General features: G+C 48.8%; 1 protein-coding gene across 9 annotated transcripts in view; it reads left to right on the top strand.

Annotated features, from left to right (window-relative positions):
- Nucleotides 1–958: 958 nt before the first annotated feature.
- Nucleotides 959–12039, top strand: part of LOC306888084 (uncharacterized protein) — a 17013-nt gene continuing 5932 nt past the window's right edge. Inside the window, exons 1-7 of one of the 9 annotated variants that reach the window (XM_079446215.1) lie at nt 1031–1215; nt 1287–1396; nt 2535–2607; nt 3417–3510; nt 3605–3724; nt 7674–7764; nt 8497–8588. In XM_079446215.1, coding sequence (XP_079302341.1) covers nt 1203–1215; nt 1287–1396; nt 2535–2607; nt 3417–3510; nt 3605–3724; nt 7674–7764; nt 8497–8588 — 593 coding nt within the window. In that variant the 5' untranslated portion in view covers nt 1031–1202. The other 8 variants (XM_079446217.1, XM_079446223.1, XM_079446219.1 and 5 more) reach the window with 8 other exon arrangements.

Here is a 12039-nt window from a genome sequence, read left to right as displayed (position 1 = left end):
GTTGATTTCAAGAAAGCATTCGATTCAATCTGGCATGAAGGACTATACCTAAAACTTATCGACAGTGGAATAGGGGGAAAATTCTATGATTTGATCAAATCAATGTACACAGCCAGCCATTGTGCGGTTAAAATTGGGAACCAAAGAACCGAATTCTTCCCCCAGGGGCGTGGAGTGAGACAGGGATGCAGTTTAAGCCCCGCCCTCTTCAACATCTACATCAACCAATTGGCCAACACATTAGAACACGCCCCCTTTCAAGGTCTCACTCTACACGACACAGAGATAAAGTGTCTTCTCTACGCAGATGACCTGGTCCTCCTGTCGCCCACTGAAGAGGGGCTTCAGGACAGCCTGAATCTGCTGGAGGATTACTGTCAGACCTGGGCCCTGACGGTCAACCTCCAAAAAACTAGAGTAATGATGTTCCAGAAACGCTCCAGATCTCAGGGACCAACACACACATTCACACTATCACACAGAACCATTGAAACCACAAAAACATACACTTACCTCGGCCTGAAAATAACCCCAACCGGTAACTTTGCTTTGGCTGTGAATGAACTCAAAGAGAAAGCTCAAAGGGCTTTCTATGCCATAAAAAGATCCATTAAAATTGACATCCCAATCCAAATCTGGCTCAAACTTTTCAGATCTATAATTGAACCAATTGTTTTATATGGCAGTGAAGTGTGGGGTCCTTCTATAAAATTTGACTTCTTAAATTGGGAAAAACACCCGATCGAAACTCTACATTTAGATTTCTGTAAAAGAATACTTAAAGTTCAAAGAAAAACTCCAAACAACGGATGCAGAGCAGAATTAGGCCAATACCCTCTGCTTCTAAACATCCAAAAAAGAGCCCTGAAATTCTGGAAACACCTAAAAACAAGCGACCCCAACACATACCATTACAAAGCCCTAAAACAGCAAGAGCTGAGCGTAAGTAAGAGTCCCCTCCTTCAGCTGGTGCTGAGACTGACTGAGCTCACACACCACACACACACACACACACACACACACACACACACACACACACACACACTATCTCTCTGTCATACAGGTGCCACGGTGTTCTGGAGCTGTGGACTATGCGCGTTGGTTAGACTGGAACAGGATCTTATTAATCACAGAGTGTGGGAGCAAGCTGGAGACCAGTACACGTCTGTGAGGATTGCTTTGGTTGTAGCTTCATTTAAACTATGGAGGTCACTCGTACCTGTATGAATGATAATACATAGCGGGCTGCCGTTCATCACTAGTGAACACGTCTTGTGTTTCTGCAGCTAGCACCGCTGTCTGGGGAAGAGGTTCTTGGGTTCGATCTTTCCTATTGAGTCCATCAGAAGAACTACTGAGGCCTGAGTCGCTGGTGTTCATCACATGGCCACTGACTGTGTGTGGAGCTGTGGAGCTGTGGCACTCCTCTCAGTTGTTGTTGTTGTTGAGAGATCAACTCTTCTTCTTCTACTGCTCCTCGGTTGTCGTTAGCTCATTTCCGCCACCTCCCGTGATGGAGGGTGAAGCGCTTGTGTTTAACGAAAATAAAAACAATAACGATAATAAAAAATCATATTTACTCTATATCTGTGACTAAATTCTATTATAAAAACGTGTTTTTATTTTAAGTTGTTTCGGTGTCCGACTTTGTAACTTTATTTAAACACCCGGAAGCACAAAGAGCGCCGTAAAGCAGCGAGAGCTCGCGCAGCCAGAAATCCCGCAAAAACCACCGTAAAATACCGATAAATATCGCAGAAAGGCACGGACGGTGATCAGTGCTGGCGCTTTAATCGTTTTAGCGACGGACCTGCAGGAATCCAGCGAGTTTATCCTTCGTATTTATTGATTTTGAGAGCAGACTGCGACGGAAGCGAGCCAGAGCCGCGTTTGTGCGCCGAGATGCCGAGCAAGAAGAAGAAATACAACGCCAGATTCCCCCCGGTGAGCCCCGACACTGATCCACACACAGCCGAGCAAACACACGGCTTCTGATGCACATGTGCTCCAGATGAGCAAACGCCGGGGAGTTAGCCTCAGCCCGCTAGCCGCTAGCTCGCTACAACCAGTGTGTTTGCGACGAATCCGCTTCAATCTGACTCAGTCTATCAGTCTGTGACGCGAGGGGCTGGATCCCGTCATATTTACTCGATTAGAGTGTTTTAGTGAGGGTAACTGTGGAGATTTGCTCATCAGGGGAGTTAGCATGAATGCTAGCTAGCCCCGTCCCTCTCTGTATTGTTCTGTTGATCCAGTCTGATGTGTTTAACAGCGTTTTCAGACTCGATTTAGTGTGAAACATGCACTGTGAGATCAGACCCATCCTTCATCTGATCCGGTTTAGTCCGTGTTCACACTGGACTCATTCAGACTGACTCCGGTCTGTGATTGTGTGTCAGATACAGTCAGACATGTGCTTGTGTTGACATCTCTCACGCATGACTGATCTCTGCCTTACGTCTTTCACTTCTCATATAGAGATGAAGCACGCCGGCGACTGAATGACTGGAGAGTCTTTGTGTTTGGTTTTGCAGGCCAGGATTAAGAAGATCATGCAGACGGATGAAGAAATCGGCAAAGTCGCCGCCGCAGTTCCGGTCATCATCTGTATCCTTTTGCTCTCACTGTTTGTGTTGTTTTGGGGCTATTCTGCTTCCACACATCGTCTTGTTGATTTTAGGATCATCAGGTTTGTATAAATGTGTCTCTGCATCAGTGTCTCAGCAATGGATGCTCTGCAGTGAATGGGTGCCGTCAGAATGAGAGTCCAAACAGCTGATAAAAACATCACAATAATCCACACCACTCCAGTCCATCAGTTAACATCTGGAGAAGATAAAAGATGGTAAAGTTTAGAGTTGTTTTGTCTTGTAAACGCTGCTTGATCTGTGCAGATTTGTCTCTTCATTCAGATCAGTAAAGTGTGTGTGTCGGCCGCATGGATGGATGTAAAGTGTGTGTGTCGGCCGCATGGATGGATGTAAAGTGTGTGTGTCGGTGCATGGATGGATGTAAAGTGTGTGTGTCGGTGCATGGATGGATGTAAAGTGTGTGTGTGTGTGTGTGTCGGCCGCATGGATGGATGTAAAGTGTGTGTGTGTGTGTCGGCCGCATGGATGGATGTAAAGTGTGTGTGTCGGTGCATGGATGGATGTAAAGTGTGTGTGTCGGTGCATGGATGGATGTAAAGTGTGTGTGTGTGTGTCGGCCGCATGGATGGATGTAAAGTGTGTGTGTGTGTGTCGGCCGCATGGATGGATGTAAAGTGTGTGTGTGTGTGTCGGCCGCATGGATGGATGTAAAGTGTGTGTGTGTGTGTCGGCCGCATGGATGGATGTAAAGTGTGTGTGTGTGTGTCGGCCGCATGGATGGATGTAAAGTGTGTGTTGGTGCTCTTTCCTTGACTCTGATCTGAGCTCGTGCTCTGGAGCTGTTCCTGGAGTCTCTCCTGACCAAAGCGTGTCACGTCACACAGTCACGCAACGCCAAAACCATGACCACCTCACACCTGTGAGTCACAGCCGCCTTCCACTTCCACGTGTCTTTCCAGCTGCCCGCTGGCCCGGTTCCTCATGTGCGCGCGCGTGTGTGTGTGTGTGTGCAGGAAGCAGTGCATCGAGCTGGAGCAGCAGTTTGACTTCCTCAAGGATCTTGTGGCGGCGGTTCCTGACATGCAGGGTGAGGGAGAGGAGAACCACACGGAGGGAGAGAAGATCCCGCGCAGGTCAGGAGTGTGTGTGTGTGTTTCGCAGGTCAGGAGTGTGTGTGTGTTTCACAGGTCAGGAGTGTGTGTGTGTGTTTCACAGGTCAGGAGTGTGTGTGTGTGTTTCACAGGTCAGGAGTGTGTGTGTGTGTTTCGCAGGTCAGGAGTGTGTGTGTGTGTTTCGCAGGTCAGGAGTGTGTGTGTGTGTTTCGCAGGTCAGGAGTGTGTGTGTGTGTTTCACAGGTCAGGAGTGTGTGTGTGTTTCACAGGTCAGGAGTGTGTGTGTGTTTCACAGGTCAGGAGTGTGTGTGTGTTTCACAGGTCAGGAGTGTGTGTGTGTTTCACAGGTCAGGAGTGTGTGTGTGTGTGTGTTTCACAGGTCAGGAGTGTGTGTGTGTGTGTGTGTTTCACAGGTCAGGAGTGTGTGTGTGTGTGTGTGTTTCACAGGTCAGGAGTGTGTGTGTGTGTGTGTTTCACAGGTCAGGAGTGTGTGTGTGTGTGTGTTTCACAGGTCAGGAGTGTGTGTGTGTGTGTGTTTCACAGGTCAGGAGTGTGTGTGTGTGTGTGTTTCACAGGTCAGGAGTGTGTGTGTGTGTGTGTTTCACAGGTCAGGAGTGTGTGTGTGTGTGTGTTTCACAGGTCAGGAGTGTGTGTGTGTGTGTGTGTGTTTCACAGGTCAGGAGTGTGTGTGTGTGTGTGTGTGTTTCACAGGTCAGGAGTGTGTGTGTGTGTGTGTGTTTCACAGGTCAGGAGTGTGTGTGTGTGTGTGTTTCACAGGTCAGGAGTGTGTGTGTGTGTGTGTGTGTGTGTTTCACAGGTCAGGAGTGTGTGTGTGTGTGTGTGTGTTTCACAGGTCAGGAGTGTGTGTGTGTGTGTGTGTGTTTCACAGGTCAGGAGTGTGTGTGTGTGTGTGTGTTTCACAGGTCAGGAGTGTGCGTTTCACAGCTGGAGTGTGCGTTTCACAGCTGGAGTGTGAGTGCGTTTCACAGCTGGAGTGTGAGTGCGTTTCACAGCTGGAGTGTGAGTGCGTTTCACAGCTGGAGTGTGAGTGCGTTTCACAGCTGGAGTGTGAGTGCGTTTCACAGCTGGAGTGTGAGTGCGTTTCACAGCTGGCGTGTGAGTGTGTGTGTGTGTGTGTGTGTTTCACAGGTCAGGAGTGTGTGTGTGTGTTTCACAGGTCAGGAGTGTGTGTGTGTGTGTGTGTGTTTCACAGGTCAGGAGTGTGTGTGTGTGTGTGTGTGTTTCACAGGTCAGGAGTGTGTGTGTGTGTGTGTGTGTGTGTTTCACAGGTCAGGAGTGTGTGTGTGTGTGTGTGTTTCACAGGTCAGGAGTGTGTGTGTGTGTGTGTGTGTGTGTGTTTCACAGGTCAGGAGTGTGTGTGTGTGTGTGTTTCACAGGTCAGGAGTGTGTGTGTGTGTGTGTGTTTCACAGGTCAGGAGTGTGTGTGTGTGTGTGTGTTTCACAGGTCAGGAGTGTGTGTGTGTGTGTGTTTCACAGGTCAGGAGTGTGTGTGTGTGTGTGTTTCACAGGTCAGGAGTGTGTGTGTGTGTGTGTTTCACAGGTCAGGAGTGTGTGTGTGTGTGTGTTTCACAGGTCAGGAGTGTGTGTGTGTGTGTGTGTGTTTCACAGGTCAGGAGTGTGTGTGTGTGTGTGTGTTTCACAGGTCAGGAGTGTGCGTTTCACAGCTGGAGTGTGCGTTTCACAGCTGGAGTGTGAGTGCGTTTCACAGCTGGAGTGTGAGTGCGTTTCACAGCTGGAGTGTGAGTGCGTTTCACAGCTGGAGTGTGAGTGCGTTTCACAGCTGGAGTGTGAGTGCGTTTCACAGCTGGAGTGTGAGTGCGTTTCACAGCTGGCGTGTGAGTGTGTGTGTGTGTGTGTGTGTTTCACAGGTCAGGAGTGTGTGTGTGTGTTTCACAGGTCAGGAGTGTGTGTGTGTGTGTGTGTGTGTGTGTTTCACAGGTCAGGAGTGTGTGTGTGTGTGTGTGTGTTTCACAGGTCAGGAGTGTGTGTGTGTGTGTGTGTGTGTGTTTCACAGGTCAGGAGTGTGTGTGTGTGTGTGTGTTTCACAGGTCAGGAGTGTGTGTGTGTGTGTGTGTGTGTGTGTTTCACAGGTCAGGAGTGTGTGTGTGTGTGTGTTTCACAGGTCAGGAGTGTGTGTGTGTGTGTGTGTTTCACAGGTCAGGAGTGTGTGTGTGTGTGTGTGTTTCACAGGTCAGGAGTGTGCGTTTCACAGCTGGAGTGTGCGTTTCACAGCTGGAGTGTGAGTGCGTTTCACAGCTGGAGTGTGAGTGCGTTTCACAGCTGGAGTGTGAGTGCGTTTCACAGCTGGAGTGTGAGTGCGTTTCACAGCTGGAGTGTGAGTGCGTTTCACAGCTGGCGTGTGAGTGTGTGTTTCACAGCTGGCGTGTGAGTGTGTGGGAGAGTGTGAGTGCGTTTCACAGCTGGAGTGTGAGTGTGTGTTTCACAGCTGGAGTGTGAGTGTGTGGGAGAGTGTGAGTGCGTTTCACAGCTGGCGTGTGAGTGTGTGTTTCACAGCTGGCGTGTGAGTGTGTGTTTCACAGCTGGCGTGTGAGTGCGTTTCACAGCTGGCGTGTGAGTGTGTGTTTCACAGCTGGCGTGTGAGTGTGTGGGAGAGTGTGAGTGCGTTTCACAGCTGGCGTGTGAGTGTGTGTTTCACAGCTGGCGTGTGAGTGTGTGGGAGAGTGTGAGTGCGTTTCACAGCTGGCGTGTGAGTGCGTTTCACAGCTGGCGTGTGAGTGCGTTTCACAGCTGGCGTGTGAGTGCGTTTCACAGCTGGCGTGTGAGTGCGTTTCACAGCTGGAGTGTGAGTGCGTTTCACAGCTGGAGTGTGAGTGCGTTTCACAGCTGGCGTGTGAGTGCGTTTCACAGCTGGCGTGTGAGTGCGTTTCACAGCTGGAGTGTGAGTGCGTTTCACAGCTGGCGTGTGAGTGCGTTTCACAGCTGGCGTGTGAGTGCGTTTCACAGCTGGCGTGTGAGTGTGTGTTTCACAGCTGGCGTGTGAGTGTGTGGGAGAGTGTGAGTGCGTTTCACAGCTGGAGTGTGAGTGCGTTTCACAGCTGGCGTGTGAGTGTGTGGGAGAGTGTGAGTGCGTTTCACAGCTGGAGTGTGAGTGCGTTTCACAGCTGGAGTGTGAGTGCGTTTCACAGCTGGAGTGTGAGTGCGTTTCACAGCTGGCGTGTGAGTGTGTGTTTCACAGCTGGCGTGTGAGCTGGCGTGTGAGGGTGTGTTTCACAGCTGGAGTGTGAGGGTGTGTTTCACAGCTGGAGTGTGAGGGTGTGTTTCACAGCTGGCGTGTGAGTGTGTGGGAGAGTGTGAGTGCGTTTCACAGCTGGAGTGTGCGTTTCACAGCTGGAGTGTGCGTTTCACAGCTGGAGTGTGCGTTTCACAGCTGGAGTGTGCGTTTCACAGCTGGAGTGTGCGTTTCACAGCTGGAGTGTGCGTGTGCTTTTCACAGCTGGCGTGTGAGTGTGTGTGTTTCACAGCTGGCGTGTGAGGGTGTGTGTTTCACAGCTGGAGTGTGAGTGTGTGTTTCACAGCTAGTGTGTGTGGGAGAGTGTGAGTGTGTGTTTCACAGCTGGAGTGTGTGGGAGAGTGTGTGTGTGTGGTTTCACAGCTAGTGTGTGTGGGAGAGTGTGAGTGTGTGTTTCACAGCTGGAGTGTGTGAGTGTGGTTTCACAGCTGGGGAATGTGAGTGTGTGGGAGGGTGTGAGTGTGTGTGGTTTCATAGCTATCGTGTGTGAGTGAGAGGGTGTTGTTTCACAGCTGGAGTGTGTTTCCTGTACCCTTAGAACTGTTAATCCATAATGTGCTGATCTGTTTTAATCTGTTGGAGCAATCAAAAAATTAGATTACAAATGAAATTTGACTTGTAATGTGGAGTCAAAAAAAGTGTATATAAGGAAGTGTGTGTGTTTGTGTGTGTGTGTGTGTGTGTGTGTGTGTGTTTCAGAGGTCGTAAACTTGGCTCAGGACGTAAGAATGGCGGCGCTGGAGCCAAAGGCAAAGACAAGAAACTCTCCGGCACCGAATCAGAGCAAGAGGTAAACGAGTAAACCGTGTGAGACTCTATCCCACAATGCCATCTTTACGTCCACACAAAACTTGATTAGAAATGCAACGTCTCCAAGACGCTTCAAGAAACCTCCTGCAAAGCTACAGTGCTGTTAACAGTTTTAGGCACTTGTGTAAAAATGCTATAAAATGAGGATGCTCTCAAAATTAATAGATTTCATAGATTTCATCTATCAATTAACTTCTATTAACTAAACTAAATCAACATTTGTTGTGAGCATGCTGTGTTTAAAGCAGCTTTTGTCCTCGGTGCACTTGAGCAGAGTTTCTCAGGAGCTTTGCAGGAGGTTTCTTGAAGCAGAGACACAGTTCTTCTGGATTTAGTCTGTCTCAGTTTGTTCTGTTTCTTCATGTCATTCCAGACAGACTGATGATGATCAGATCTCAAAAATCTCACTGGATTATTACAATTAATGGCAAAATGAATGTTTGTAAATGTAAACTGATATTTCCTACTGACACACTACAGCAGAAGATAGAAATAACTGACTTAACACCATATTTAGCTGCTGATATACTAGTGTTCTGATCATTTTGGCCAGCGCTGTATGTCACATTTTGATCGTGTGAAGCATGCTGTGATTTATACTCTGAAGCAAGTGATATAATGCAGTGAACATCAAGCGTGCAAAGCCTGCTCAGTGCATTTGCTGCATGAAGTTTTGAAGGGAAGTCAGGTCTGAATATGTTTGTGTGTTCAGGACGATTCAGAGGACAGTGAGACAGACGGAGAGGAGGACGAGGACACATCTCACACCAGCACAAACACACAACCTGCAGCTTTCTTCCACAGGTACAGCTCAGACCACCACAGACCACATTTCTGTTCATTTGGATTAGACCGTTTTAACACAAACTAATAAATTAATGTGAGTCATACATTAATGAAACGGGTCAGATTCCTGCACTCAAAAAAATCATGGCATAGTGTAGGATTTACTATTTGCGTATATATGTACACTAGGGGTGGGAGAGAAAATCGATTACCCGATGCATTGCGATTCTCTCAATGATTCTGAACAACGTTTGTTGTGAGCATGCTGTGTTTAAAGCAGCTTTTGTCCTCGGTGCACTTGAGCAGAGTTTCTCAGGAGCTTTACAGGAGGTTTCTAGAAGCAGAGACACAGTTCTTCTGGATTTTATAATTGTTGTTTAAACGATGTGTGATTTGACATTAGAGATCGACCGATATATCGATTTACCGATATTTTTCACGATATTTAAGCATTTTTCCATAATCGGATATCGGTTTTGTAATATCGGATTCACAGATAAACACCGCCATCTTGTGGGTGTTTTGAGAATTGTGCGCAGGATCGCAATTGCAGCGCATCTGAGGGGAGATGAGACAACAACGGCGTGCAGGTACTTGATTTGTTGTAGTTAGTAAACTATTTAATATTACAGTCATTAATGCACAAATTAGATGTATTACATAAATGCCTGATATGTAGTTTATCCAACTTGGCTCTAAGAAATATGATAAATAAGATACTCTGTCAAGCCCGGTCCCTATAAAGATATAACTTTGCCTGAAATAACACAGCCATGAATTAGAGCATGTTGGAAATAAAAGCACTGAATTTAATTCTCTCTGTGGTCTATTAGTCTCGTGAAGTCGGAGTCACGTAGATAATCCGTCAAGTCCTCTCCCAATAAAGACGTAACTTTGCATGAATTAAATAATGCAGCCATGAATGATTGCGTGTTGGAAATAAAAGTACTGAATGTAATGCTCTCTCTGTTGTCTATATGCTCATCATTAGTCTCGTGAAGCCGCTTTCATATTGCAGTTCACTCAGCGGTTGATGCTCAAGAAATACTCAGCACAGCCACTGCATGTAACTTTTAACAAGACTCACTTTTTTGAAGCACCCTAAATTGTGTTAACACTTACTATATAACCATTATTTCGTTTATAAACATCTAAATTAATACAACTCTATGGAAATTCTCTGCAATCGATGGCAGTTTGAGTAGCCTATAGTTCTGTGTAAATGCATAGATAACCGCGCTGTCAGCAGCATAATTTAGAGCATGCCAGTTGAGAAATGCAATAAAATACAATGCTTGTTATATTCCAATATTCCAGAGAATATTATTCCGTGAATTAACATTATCCAGTGAATTATTCTTCACTCTTTAGCCTATTAAACAGCTTATAAACCTACTAAAACTTAAAAATGAAGTTGATATGACTCCTGTCCTTATTTTCTCCATTTGAAAACATTAGACATTCTACATTTATTTTGCTTACTGCTAATATTAGTGTTGCTGCTAAAGCTTTTTATAAATGTTTTTTATTGTTGTAATACGAAGATTAAATTGAACATGACAGGGCTCTAGACTGCGAACAAAATGGTAATTGTTTGCGAGTTAAAATTTGACGTGGTCGCATTTGTACGAGTGGCTGGTCTGCGCTGCTCCAAAGCGTCTGCTTCATACAGCGCGCGCTGCCAGCCGCAGCACATTATAGCAGGAGTCAGATTTCACTGATCACGTGAAGAGAGGTGCTTTCAGCACGAGCGCTTCAGTAGAGCCTGCTTTATACTCGCCGCGCGAGCGCTTCAGTAGAGCCAGGTGTATACTCGCCGCGTAAGCACGAGCGCTTCAGTAGAGCCAGGTGTATACTCGCCGCGTCAGCGCGAGCGCTTCAGTAGAGCCAGGTGTATACTCGCCGCGTCAGCATGAGCGCTTCAGTAGAGCCTGCTTTATACTCGCCGCGTCAGCACGAGCGCTTCAGTAGAGCCTGTTTTATACTCGCCACGTCAGCACGAGCGCTTCAGTAGAGCCTGCTTTATACTCGCCGCGTCAGCACGAGCGCTTCAGTAGAGCCAGGTGTATACTCGCCGCGTCAGCATGAGCGCTTCAGTAGAGCCTGCTTTATACTCGCCGCGTCAGCACGAGCGCTTCAGTAGAGCCTGTTTTATACTCGCCACGTCAGCACGAGCGCTTCAGTAGAGCCTGCTTTATACTCGCCGCGTCAGCACGAGCGCTTCAGTAGAGCCAGGTGTATACTCGCCGCGTCAGCATGAGCGCTTCAGTAGAGCCGGGTGTATACTCGCCGCGTCAGCACGAGCGCTTCAGTAGAGCCTGCTTTATACTCGCCACGTCAGCGCGAGCGCTTCAGTAGAGCCGGGTGTATACTCGCCGCGTCAGCACGAGCGCTTCAGTAGAGCCGGGTGTATACTCGCCGCGTCAGCACGAGCGCTTCAGTAGAGCCTGCTTTATACTCGCCGCGTCAGCGCGAGCGCTTCAGTAGAGCCGGGTGTATACTCGCCGCGTCAGCACGAGCGCTTCAGTAGAGCCGGGTGTATACTCGCCGCGTCAGCACGAGCGCTTCAGTAGAGCCTGCTTTATACTCGCCGTGTCAGCGCGAGTGCTTCAGTAGAGCCGGGTGTATACTCGCCGCGTCAGTGCGAGCGCTTCAGTAGAGCCAGGTGTATACTCGCCGCGTCAGCGCGAGCGCTTCAGTAGAGCCTGCTTTATACTCGCCGCGTCAGCACGAGCGCTTCAGTAGAGCCGGGTGTATACTCGCCGCGTCAGTGCGAGCGCTTCAGTAGAGCCAGGTGTATACTCGCCGCGTCAGCGCGAGCGCTTCAGTAGAGCCTGCTTTATACTCGCCGCGTCAGCACGAGCGCTTCAGTAGAGCCTGTTTTATACTCGCCGCGTCAGCACGAGCGCTTCAGTAGAGCCTGCTTTATACTCGCCACGTCAGCACGAGCGCTTCAGTAGAGCCTGCTTTATACTCGCCACGTCAGCGCGAGCGCTTCAGTAGAGCCTGTTTTATACTCGCCGCGTCAGCACGAGCGCTTCAGTAGAGCCTGCTTTATACTCGCCGCGTCAGCGCGAGCGCTTCAGTAGAGCCTGTTTTATACTCGCCACGTCAGCGCGAGCGCTTCAGTAGAGCCTGTTTTATACTCGCCACGTCAGCACGAGCGCTTCAGTAGAGCCTGCTTTATACTTGCCGCGCGAGCGCTTCAGTAGAGCCGGGTGTATACTCGCCGCGTCAGCACGAGCGCTTCAGTAGAGCCGGGTGTATACTCGCCGCGTCAGCGCGAGCGCTTCAGTAGAGCCAGGTGTATACTCGCCGCGTCAGCACGAGCGCTTCAGTAGAGCCGGGTGTATACTCGCCGCGTCAGCGCGAGCGCTTCAGTAGAGCCGGGTGTATACTCGCCGCGTCAGCGCGAGCGCTTCAGTAGAGCCGGGTGTATACTCGCCGCGTCAGCACGAGCGCTTCAGTA

The sequence above is a fragment of the Barbus barbus genome (assembly GCF_936440315.1).
Source record: "Barbus barbus genome assembly, chromosome: 2".
NCBI lineage: Eukaryota > Metazoa > Chordata > Actinopteri > Cypriniformes > Cyprinidae > Barbus > Barbus barbus.
This window is presented reverse-complemented; position numbering and strand designations above follow the sequence as displayed.